Source organism: Leptinotarsa decemlineata, unplaced genomic scaffold, assembly GCF_025532065.1.
Source record: "Leptinotarsa decemlineata unplaced genomic scaffold, Ldec_3_MD MMD2_tig00001719_RagTag_RagTag, whole genome shotgun sequence".
Lineage (NCBI taxonomy): Eukaryota > Metazoa > Arthropoda > Insecta > Coleoptera > Chrysomelidae > Leptinotarsa > Leptinotarsa decemlineata.
Window position 1 is genome coordinate 1,658,197 of NW_027412569.1, and position 12,319 is coordinate 1,670,515.

Genomic DNA, 12,319 nt, shown 5'->3' on the forward strand with positions numbered 1-12,319 from the left:
CTTGTTCATCCTTCAACCATGTTTTTGGCCCTCATTGAAAGTTTTTGAAGAAACATTTAAAAATTCGAAACATACAGGGTGTTTCAAATTCGATCCTCACCATTGGGATTTCGGAAACTATGAGAGATACGAAGATAGTCAAAGTGGGATAAAGTTGCGCATTTACCTGACTAACGATATACCATTGAGAAAGTTCTGAAATTCCCACTATATATGCGGAGATATCGGAAAAAAGAGAAATTTCAGCATTTTTTTTCTACATTAGATTTTTTCTGTTTTGAATAGAACCAGATTCAACCTTTTCAAACTTTCAATTTGTTACACTCAATAACATTTTGTTATTGTACAAGTCATTGAGTTTTTGGCGAAAAATGGCTTTCACGAATGAAGAGAAAAGAGATATGATACAAATGTATTACAAATACGATAGAAACAGTGTTAGGACATCAGAAATGTATTTAAACTTGTATCCCGAAAGACGACAACTACATCGAACTATGTTCAAGTTATTGGATCAAAATCTCACCGAGTTTGGTTCATTTGAAAATCCGAGGAAAAAATACGGTGACAGAATGAACCAGGAAACTAAAGAAAATTGTATAAATGAATTATGTATGAGGTAAGTTAGACATCACCGAGTTTGGTTCATTTGAAAATCCGAGTAAAAAATACGGAGACAGAATGGACCAGGAAACTAAAGAAAATTTTATAAATGAGTTATGTATGAGGTAAGTTAGACATTGTGTCCTTTTCAATAAAAATCGATTATTTGCAGATAAACATGAACCCCGGGGAAATCTACACGTCAAATTTCCTCCGAAATGAATATTTGTCATACAAGTGTTTGGAGACATCTCAAAAAAGCGGTTTAAAATGTTACAAAATACACATTAGAATTTTGTAATTGGCTAATAAGAAGACTTGATTTTTCTGTTTTCCTGAAAAATGTGATTTGGACAGAAGAAAGCACTTTCACGAATTGTGGGATATTCAACCGAAATAACGAACACATATGGAGCATAAACAACCCCAGGCAGTTCCGAGAAATTCGACCTCAAGTGTCATTTAGTATTAACGTGTGGACAAGAATTTACGAAGAATCTTAAGTCCTCAATTATTTGACCAGTTTTTAATGTCGATTTTCGAAATCTATTTGGATGATCTACCTTTGGCTAACTATAACAACATCTGGTTTCAACATGATGGTGCTCCACCGCACACTACCAGACGAGTATCTAATTACCTGACTGAAAGGTTTGGTGATGCATGGATATGGAATAATGGGCCGGTGAGGTGGCCAGCAAGGTCTCCGGACTTAAGTGTTATGGATACATTTTTATGGGGAACACTGAGAATAAGAGTTTATTGTCAGAGGGAATATCAAAATATTGAGGACCTTCAACACAGCATTATTAGTGAGTTCGGGAGATTGAGGAAAAGGGAGATTTATCTTCTAGTGAATAATATTCGAAGAAGGGCGCAGTTTTGTTATCATGAACAAGGCCTGCATGAACAAGGCCTGCATTTTGAGCATTCGCTGTGATTTACTTTTGTCTTTACATTTAGGTTGATTATTGTTATTTGTTCAAAACTGTATTTTCATTGAAAAGGACATTGTCTAATTTACCCCATACACACCTCATTTATCAAATTCTGATTGTCATTTCTGTCTCAGTATTTTTTCATTAGCTTTTCAAATGATATTTGATCCAATATCTTGAACACAGTCGATGTCGTTGTTGTCTTTCGGGATACAAGTTTAAATACATTTCCAATGTCCTAACACTGTTCCTATCCTATTTGTATTAAATTTGTATCATATCTCTTTTTCCTTCATTCGTGAAAGCCACTTTTCGCCAAAAATTTAACGACTTGTATAACTAAGTGTCATTGAGTGTAACAAATTGAAAGTCAAATTTAGAAACATCAAAGTCAAGGCCTATTAGGTATGTTAATAATTTTTTTTTCAATATTTCCAATTTTTCGAAAAAGAATGATAACTTATGATATATCATTGAAAAGGTTAAATCTGGCTCTATTCAAAACAGAAAGAATCCAATGTAGCGCCCATAAGAGGAAATAAAGTTGATGGTGGTGGCCGGAAGACGAAACGTCGGATATCAAATCTGAAAACACCACTATGAAGCAGGGAAAAAATTGCAATATGGAAGTGCAATTTATTTTCAAATCCGAGTAAAAACCATTTTCCGAAATTTCTGTTTTCTCCGGATTTCTCCGGATATACTCGAAATTTCAGAACTTTCTCAACGGAATATTGTTAGTCAGGTAAACGCGCAACTTTGCCCCGAGTTAACCATCTTCGTGTCTCTCATAGTTTCCGAAATCCCAATAGTGAGGATCAAATTTGAAACACCATGTATAATGACTTTTCTAACAGTCGATATACCACAATTGTGTACGTTCTTCATCCCAAATTGAGAGTTTATTGACTGTTAACTATTCTCTGTTTTAATGTCTTACTTTCTATTAGCATATGTAATGACGCCAAAAAAACCCACTATAAGACTTCAGACGGAAAAGGGGACTACCCGATAGTCTTACCTGCTAATTCTTCCAAAAAAATGCCGGTGGAAACAGTGTAACCCATTATCGCGATTTGATGGTAATTTCGACAAGAAATGAATTGATTTATTTGTTATCAAACCTGAAAGGTAGTAGTGTGTGGTGCAGATTAGATTGTGGTCGTTACAATTGTTTTGTGATGTCTCATTTACCGAAGAAAAGTATAAAAAATACAACAACTACGTTCAAACCAGTTCCCGTTGAAGGTAGGCAAATTTTGAACGCTAAATGCAACAAACTGAAGATGTATGTATCGATGTATGCAATAATAATTGATTGTGACTTGTTCATATACATGATATGCACTAATATATCACTGTAAGTCTTGGAATTTAAAATAAGTGAACCTGTCAAATTCAATTTGTTTCATGCAAATGACTGTTTTTTTTTAAGAGTAACTATAACCTAAAACTGACAGGCAGCTAGATTGCAGACCTCTTCGAGATTAAATTCATAAAATAATTTTTCATAACTTTGTACACACCAGCAAATTGTTGTAGTTTTGATTTCTTTATTCTGTGTAGCATTTCAAATTTTCATTATAGAGTTCATGAAAATATATTTGATACACATATTTTCATGTTCTAAAACCGTTTTTGAATTCATATTTCTTTGTGAATACATAGTGAGCGACTAAATCACGGATCGAATTGATGATCATTATGTAAAGGATGAATTTTTACAAAAATACTTCAAAATAACGATAAAAACAAACAAATTTCGCAAGAAATGAACAGTGTTTATGAGGAAAAAAATAACAATTTAAAAAAAGTTTCACGATTTCAAATAGGATAGGAAACTTTCTTTATTTTCAATTTTTTTGTTTGCTGAAAATTTTCAAATTTCAATCACTATTCAGTCGGTCCAAAAATATTGAATTTTTCAAGGATAATGGAGCTTCATTTCGAAAAATACTATAAAATGTTATTTACAATTGAAGTTCTTAAAGAAAGTTCAAATAATGTTCAGTTACTACTGTGTGATATATTTATTCAGTGTCTAATACATATTCACATTGCAATTTCCCTTAAATTTTGTAAATTGATAGTTGAAAGAATCAAGAAATTTTGTAATTATGGGTAAAAATGTTCCCATTTGGAACAGATATCAAAAAACACGCCAAAATCATTACGAATAACAAACAGGCACTTGAAAAATCTGTAGTTTGACAAATTAGTTTTTAAACTTCATATTTGTAAAAGTTTCTGTTCATTAAATATTGGTAATTACAAATGCTTCGTCCAGTGTTTTTATGTTATCTGAAAAGGCAGAATTAGTTTCAATTTGTAGAAATGGTTATATAACAATGCCAAGGCTCCAAATATAAAAAAAAATCAGAAAATAAATGTTCACTATTCGGTAATCAATATAATTTTGAAACTTTTCCACCTTACACAGTCTGAAAAATATGAAAATTGTAATGGACAACTTTGTACATGCATAGAAAGGCAAACTTTTTTTCACCTCGATGAGTTACTGCGCAAATTCAAAGTATTTTTCACAATTTCTTAGCTCTTTTTTGATAAATACGACAAGTTACTGGTCAATAGTAACTTATCGGGGTAACCTGAAAAGTTTGCCCTTTCTACACGTGTATAAACTTCTCCATTACTATTTTCATATTTTTCAGACTGTGGAAGGTGAAAATACCCAAAGAAGGTCAATACAAAACTGATTTTCCTCCACAAAATGACTATCGTTCAAAATTTTCAAACGTTTGAAAGAAAAAAAATCATCAAAATAATTTTCAGAGTACCGAAAGTGTATGTGCAGAAGAAAACCATCTAAAAGTATTGATAGTTATGGGAAAGTCCGCATGTGAATGTCTAAAAAAAACTTTTTGGGAAAATAAATACCGTGTATATATACTAAGATGCATTTCAAAATAGAGGCTGTTTTTTTTCTCTTAAAAAACGTGAATGATCATAGTTACTTGGAGTAGTCTTAGAATCACAAAACATCGCAAAATAAGGTTTCAACATTTTCCATTTCAGAGACATTTGATACAAAATTAATTATATAAATATGTTCAGTTGCCTGTTGGAATAGTTTTGATATAAATGTGAAGGTGTATATTTTTAGGAGAGATGATTTTTTTTATAATGAAGGTTTGGCTTTCTACTCCTACCACATTTTTTTGTATGAGGATGGAGAAGTAAAAATGCGATACCTTTCTTTCCCGAAAGTTTTGATATGTTTTAATAAGAAGAATTTTAAATACCTCCAAATCGAAGAGTTGCATTTTTCTTGTAAAGAAGTATATGATTCTGATAAATGTAGTTGCAACAAGCATGAGGCGACTCAATTGTGGCTCCTTTGGATATTGAAAACATATTTTATACAGGAATAAATCAAAAATTTACAAAAACTTTCAATGAGTGACTTTGTGTTTGAGTATAACTGATATCCTTACCATTTTTGCAAAAACATTTTCATCAATTCCAAGATGAATATCCTTTTTTTTAGGTAAATTCAAATATCGACTAAGCAATGAATAAAAAATTCCTCTTTGTTGGACCACACTGTTATTTCGCGTGAGGTTATTGTTTTGAAACAAATGATCTGATTCATTGATTTGTAATATGATTCATGTGATTCATTTATCTCACCTATTTATATCGTATACCTTAATAATCAATTAATGTGTTTGTCTAAACTTAGATAATGAAGAGAAAATATTTGATTTTTGATTTGTACTGGATGGACTCAAAAATCACTTAACCAATTTTAAAAATTCCTTCACCTATAGAAAGCTACTCATCATCATCAATGACCTTCTGAATCAACTCTCAGCCTAAAAAACTCAACATCACTTGACAAGGATAGATACTTTTTCCAAAATTCCAAATTCCCTCCTAGATCAAAAAACTGGAGTGATTTACAAAACTTTAGGTCAATATTATCTTTCGAAATTTCAAAAATCTGAAGTGAAGAATAAAAATCAGTTATGCGTGTTTTCTTCGACAAATATATTCAATTCTCGTCAACACAGCAAGATTTCATCAAAGAAGAAAATAAAAAGAGTCTGCTCTCTATGAATTCCAAAGCAATGTAACGAAACATCTGGATATTAACAAGTGGGTGACATCGATCAAAAATTACTGATTTCTAAGCAAATGAGATATTGTGAAATGTCAAATTCAATCTCTGTATCACAATACATGTCCGTTTTAAAAAAATAAAAGTTGATGATGAAATCTAATGAGCGAAACGTCGCAAACGCAAATTGGTTAATATCAGACTATAGAAAGTATAAGAGTGTATTGAAAGTTTTTCTGCCTTTTTATATTCTTCAAAATAGAGATGGTAGGGCCAAAAAACGAAAATAGACGAATATTTAAAAAACAACCACTGATATTTTCAAATTTGGAAAGAGACTCATCTAGTTTTCCAAAATAGAAAACTTTTGTTCAATTCAAGCGACCTTGTAAGTCTTACCGTTTTCGGGATAGCAATATTGGGATCACCTTAAAAAAACGGCCTGTAGGTAGCCACATTCTTTCATCTTGAAAGAATATTAAGTGAATGATTGAGGTTTAATATTAACTATACTTCATATGATACCTGGATTCATAATAATAATAATAATATACTTCATTGTCATTAAGAATAAATCTTGTGGACAAAGCTTGTGAAAAATAAATACAAATATAAATATAGAAATATAAAATGTGAATATAAAAACACCTACAAAAAATTAAAATTTGAACATACACTATAGTTCAACGCTGAAATTTTGTATCAACATGATTGTGTACAGACTTGTTTAAAAAAATTATCAACACTTATATAATAGACATATAAACACATATACATATATATAATATAACATAAATAAACACACTTATTGCACCAGACAATCAAAGATTTATATCCAAACAAGAATATAAACAAAAATCTTATATAACCTAAATTCAAATATGAACATTTTGTCACGTAAATTTATCATTATAGAACTCTTGCATATTATAATAGGGTCTATCAGCCAAACATGTCTTATTCTAAACTTTTTGTTGGTCAAATTTGCCTGTCTTATATCTGTGATTAAACATCTTGACCTCATTTTAATAAATAGAATTCCTGACCAAATTTGTTGAAGGAATTGGCAATTTCAACGCGGTGGAACGGGTGCTCTAAGAATGGCATGAAGCCTCAGTTAGGGAGATATTTTTGTAAATGAGGCAAATCGATTCCGAAATGAACAAAGCAATCACTGTTAAAATCTTTTGCTCAACGAATTTGTGTCGGCACAAATCACGAGCTTTAATCTTACATATATACCTGATAGCCCGTTTCTGCAGTACTAATACAGACAGAAGTGCTGATGAATTGTATACTCCCCAAAACGGCATTCCAAAACGTAGGTGGGATTCAACAAGGGCATAATACACCGTTCTGGCTGTTTTGATTCCCAAATTTATTGAAGTTACTCTCACTGCATAACACTCAGAACAAATTTTACTTTTAAGTTGTTTGATATGTTCAATGAAATTGAGCTTATTGTCAATTTGTGATATGCTGTTTGGAACCTTTGGTGTAGTAATGAATATTACTGGAGTTTTTTCCCAACACCAAATCGTTATCTTCCTCTTGAAGATGATCACTTGGTGATCGAAACACGTGTCGAGGTGTAAAAATAACGATTTGGTGTTGGGAAAAAACTCCAGTAATATTCTTTACTTATTGTCAATGTGAATATCTAGAAATTTAGATTGGGTTTAGTTTTTGATCACTGAGTTATCACCAAATGACAGGTCATCAAGAGCACATCTGAATGATAAAATGTTTGTTTTAGTGATATTGCTGGATAGCAAGTTAGCATCACACCACTCCTTATCGTCTTGTCATCACCGAAAAGAGTGAGCAGAAATGCTCAAATTTGCAATGTCATTGATATATAATGAGAATAAGATGAGTCCTAAAACTGATACTTGTGGAACACCACACAAAATTTCTTTTTTTTTTCTGAAATAGTAGCTTGTGAGTTTGAAGTTCAATATACTCGATTATTTCAATTTTTCATCATGCCATAGTATGAAGGTGATAAGATCTTTATAATATAATCATGTTGGCTTCTTTACAACATTATCAAGATTTTTTTTCTAATTACAGAACCCAAGGACAATTTTCAAGATACATCTAAAGATGAAGAGTCGATCCAAAAGGTACGTTAAGCAAACTAGTTTCGTTCGAAAATATGATTTATATCACTTAGTTTGAAACATGAGCCAGGAGCGGTTCTAGGAATTTTTGAGGGGGGCGTATTTGAGATGAAATTTTTGCTATGAATAAATGAAAGTTGAGCTATTTAGTGAACATCACCAGAGTCTAATATTTTATCAATTACTGTACCTAGCGGGAGATATTCTGTTTATTTCATAGAAAAAATAGAAAACATCAAAAATTCATTCACTTAACGACAATTTTACGGTATTGACGAGACACCAGTGTGGCTCTACTCTTCGAAGTGTAGGGAATCTGTTGTGAAGTCCCGAATTTATTGGAACTATTCGTTTCCACCCTCTGGCTCCTACAAGCTTATGAGCCTGACGTAGTCCATCTCGACCACCAGAGCAAAACGATATTTGTCGTGAAGTTTTCAGCTCCTGACGAGACGAATATCGCCCTAAAAAAGGGGGAAACGGATGAAATATCGAGATTTTCTCTTCGAACTCCGCAGACTCTATCTAGTCCACTCTGTCAAGATGGTTCTTCTATTGGAGTCCTACTCTCAAATCTCAAAATCATGCGGCTTGCCGCACTAAGACAGAAATACTAGCCGGACAAATGTAAAAGGCTGTCATTCTCGGTTCACTACGCTTAGTCAGGGCACATGATTCTCAAGCCCAATGATCACTTACCCCATAATGCTGGCACGCCACCCTGAATGTATCGGGGCTCTGGGGGATGCGGCCTGACCAGCGAAAACTCAAGTTAAAAACTAATAATGTTAATAGATTTCGAAACTGGACGAAGTGATCACAACTCTGATACCGAGTTGAAACACCTTCAGCCAAAGGCCCACATAGAAGCAGCAGAAATCATTTCACAAGGATAAACGAATGCATGGAGACTTCTTCAACAACATTAAAGACCTTAGCTTATCAAAGCGCCTTACCTTCGTGGTTCATTGCGTCTGCTTGGAGCACATGATTCTCGAACCGAATGATCACTTATCCCACGGTGATCATTGGTTAATAATGTTGGCGCGTTTTTACGACTGTATTGAAGCTTCGAGGATAGGGCCCGACAAGCTCATCATCAGAAAAAAATAATATCAATAACAATAATGATAATAATGAATATATCCGAATATAAGAAGAGTGTGTTCTAAAACTGTGCCTAAAATATCCACGCCTGAAGGAAAGGACTCATGAATGAACATTCGACATTAACATTCCGAAAAACATGAAGAAAGATGAAGAACTGTTGGAAAGAGTTATTGCATCTGAAGAATCACAATAAGCAGTCACCATAATTGAGAAAACTCGACGGTTCTAATCCAATTTCAAAGACAGAATGTTTTTTGACATACATGAAACTCTGTTTGTAAAATGGGTTCCTGTGGGACTAACAGTAAATAAAGAATATCATTCTGAGGTCCTAGCCACTTTCCTTGATCGATACAGAGAGAGGCTTTTCTGGGCATCAGTGGTGCCATCAGAAACACACCGTCAGCGGCCATGAAGATCCTTTTGAATTTTACCCCCTCTCCATATTTTTCTGGAGAGAGACGCTAGATAGACTGCATATAGACTTGTGCACATTGCCAATTGCACAAATCAATTTAATGCAGAGTGCAACAGATTCTTGGTTGACACTGGAAGTCACAGCATTCTGGAAATGACCTCTTACTTTATGCATCCAACTGTCAACTACGAACTGCCTTATAAAGTAATGTTCCCGAGTAGATAGGACTAGATCCTCCGGGAGAAGGAAATATTAAGAGCAGATAGTTGTTGGTTCACAGATGGATCAAAAACAACTTCCGGCTCTGGTGCAAGTGTTTTCAGTCGCAAACCCAGGACAGAGATCAACCTGTCTAAGAACCTATGCGACTATCAATCTGCCTAGGAACCTATGCGACTGTATTTCAAGTTGAAATTTACGCTATTGAATTGTGTGCGGAGAGACACAAGTCAATAAAAATATTATCGGACAGTCAAGCGGCGTTGAAAGCTTTCGGCTCCTACCGAGCAACGTCTAAACTGGTAGCAAATTGCCAAATACGACTCTCCTCTATAGAAACACTTAACAGATTATCTCTGGTCTGGATTCCTGGCCATACTGGCCTGGAAAGCAATGAGGCTGCTGACTTCCTTGCAAAGGAGGGTGCTAAAAGCAGTTTCATCGGACCATAACCTGTCATTAACATCGATTTAGGCTTTGCCAAATAAAGATTGAACATCTGGATGGCACGAAGATGTATGGACTTCTAGCAGAATCGTCCAGGATTGCTCACTCCAAGTCGTTTATTCACCCTAAGAAGCTTGATACCAAACAGATGTTAGACTACAGTAGGGATGAATAGAGCCACTCACTTTGGACCCAACCTAACCTCCTCAAGCAACCAAGAAGAAATCGATCACAATTGCGGAAGAATAAGTGTTGGATACTTTATCAGGACACTGATCCAGATCTGACTGTTTTTATTTTTGATCAAGCACGATGGAATCCTTGTGAGGAAGCATCCACCCTATTCACTACAACTGCTCGGTGTGACTTTTTCATGTTCCTGAAAGTGAGGAAAGCAGTGAAAAGGGCCAGGTTTCATGTAGTGAAAGTTGTGAAGAAAAGGCGACAAGACTATGAAAATGCTTGTAGGAATTGACTTGAATTACTATTCTGAATAAAGAAAAGTTCGAATGGAAAAATTAGGGATAAGATAAGGGAATGTATTAAAGACGATAAAGTGAAAGTTATAAAGGAAAAAATAAAAAGAGGTTATTTTCTAACCAAACCTCTTTTAAATCCTATTCTCCAGGTACCCACACAAAAAAACCGATCAAGAAGTAATACGGCATTAGAATGGAAGGGAACGCTTGAATGTTCACAATTTTTGAATTCATATTCATTGCCTGATTTGTATGCTAATATAGCATAAGAACGTTATTATCTAAAAGGCAACAGGTGGATTACGGGTAAACTCGATAAGAATTGTAAATATATTAACAATTTAAATCATTGTTAATCCTCTCACCGACTATATTTGTAGCCATTGACGAATTGTTCCTGCTCGAGTTCAAAACGTGATATAGTTAAGAGTTGCACAGTTAGTACAATGCCGATTAAAAAACTTAAATATGCCCAGAATGCAGCATAAATATCCTGCAATTGTACGGAGTTGATTCCACCGATTGAGGGAAAGGATTGTGCAGTTAGATCATATCTATCTGTTATATTTCCGATCAAAAGTTAATTCATGTTGTGTGATAATAAAACAACGTAGGATCCTAGTTACCTCACTTTCGTATAATCGGTCTCAAATGGACATGAACAAGATGGGACAAGATGCAAAAAACAAGGTAATGTTTTCTATTCATCGTCATATCGATTTATGCAAATGGTGAAAAAGAGTATGTAGAAAGAGGAAAATTTCTTACGGATGATTATTTTTTGGGATAGGAACCTTTTGGCCTCTCATTTCTCCATAATTATATAGAAATTGAATGAACTTCTACAAAAATAAAGAATAAAATAAATCAATCGATGAAACTGTTTACAAAGTTTTTTTAATACAAAATGACACAACAGTGACCATAAATGGATCTTCGTCTAACTCTTCTTCTCTTCATCTTTCTGACCTCTTTCTCATCTACTCTAGTATTATCTCTGACCTCTTCTCCTGTACATCAAGGGCCTATAAAACTTGTCTATTTAATCATTGCATTTTCAATACACATCTTTGTCAACAATAGGAAAATTCAGTTCTTAGTGAAGACCAGAAAATAATTGAAACCTGACATAAACATGTCAAAACTTCATCGATCAATTTGTTGAGTTCCAACACCAAACTGTTATTTTAACACCTAGACACGTGTTTCAATCATCAAGTGATCATCTTTAAGAGAAAGCTGAAACTAAGTTAAGTCATCATCTTCAAGAGGAAGATCAAACAAACTAAGTTTAGTTTAATCTTTCTTTTGAAGATTAAACTGAGTTTAGTTCGAACTGAGTTTAGTTTGATCTTCCTCTTGAAAGATGATCACTTTGTGATCGAAACAAGTGTCGATGTGTTAAAATAACGGTTTGGTGTTGGCAAAAAACTTCGGTAATATTCATTACTACACCAAAGGTCCCAAACAGTGCATCACAAGTGGATAAAAGATATCGAACAAATTTGAAATATTTGATGTTCCATTGAACCCTACAATACAAATATCTGTCATCAACAACAACACGAATAAAAAATATAGAGGTAGAATATTTAGATGTCGGTTTTGGAAACTAAGTGTGCTGACCACAGTCACATCTATATGTCTGATCCTCAATTTTTTCAAGTTTTCATTGAAATCATGGTTGAGTAACATTACAGAATTTGAATTTCCATATACTTTGGGATATTTTTTTGAATCATTTAGATGTTGTATTTTTCTCGGCAAATTTCAGTGCTCGTTGACTGTCTATGAAAGCAGAAAATGGCCTTTCACAAATATCTCTTTGTGGATTTCATTTCCCAGTTTTTACAAAAATGTAAATTCCCAGTCATCCCAGTTATGATATATGCAATTATGAA

At 33.8% G+C, this 12,319-nt stretch overlaps 1 protein-coding gene across 3 annotated transcripts in view; it reads left to right on the forward strand.

The window, feature by feature from the left end:
- Positions 1 to 2,652: 2,652 nt before the first annotated feature.
- The window catches only part of LOC111508676 (peptide transporter family 1), a 36,655-nt gene continuing 26,988 nt past the window's right edge, over positions 2,653 to 12,319 (forward strand). Inside the window, exons 1-2 of one of the 3 annotated variants that reach the window (XM_074176265.1) lie at positions 2,653 to 2,789; positions 7,696 to 7,748. In XM_074176265.1, the coding sequence (XP_074032366.1) occupies positions 2,723 to 2,789; positions 7,696 to 7,748 (120 nt within the window). In that variant the 5' untranslated portion in view covers positions 2,653 to 2,722. Of the gene's footprint in view, positions 2,790 to 2,883; positions 2,902 to 7,695; positions 7,749 to 10,788; positions 11,109 to 12,319 lie in introns of those variants that run through there. The other 2 variants (XM_074176267.1, XM_074176266.1) reach the window with 2 other exon arrangements.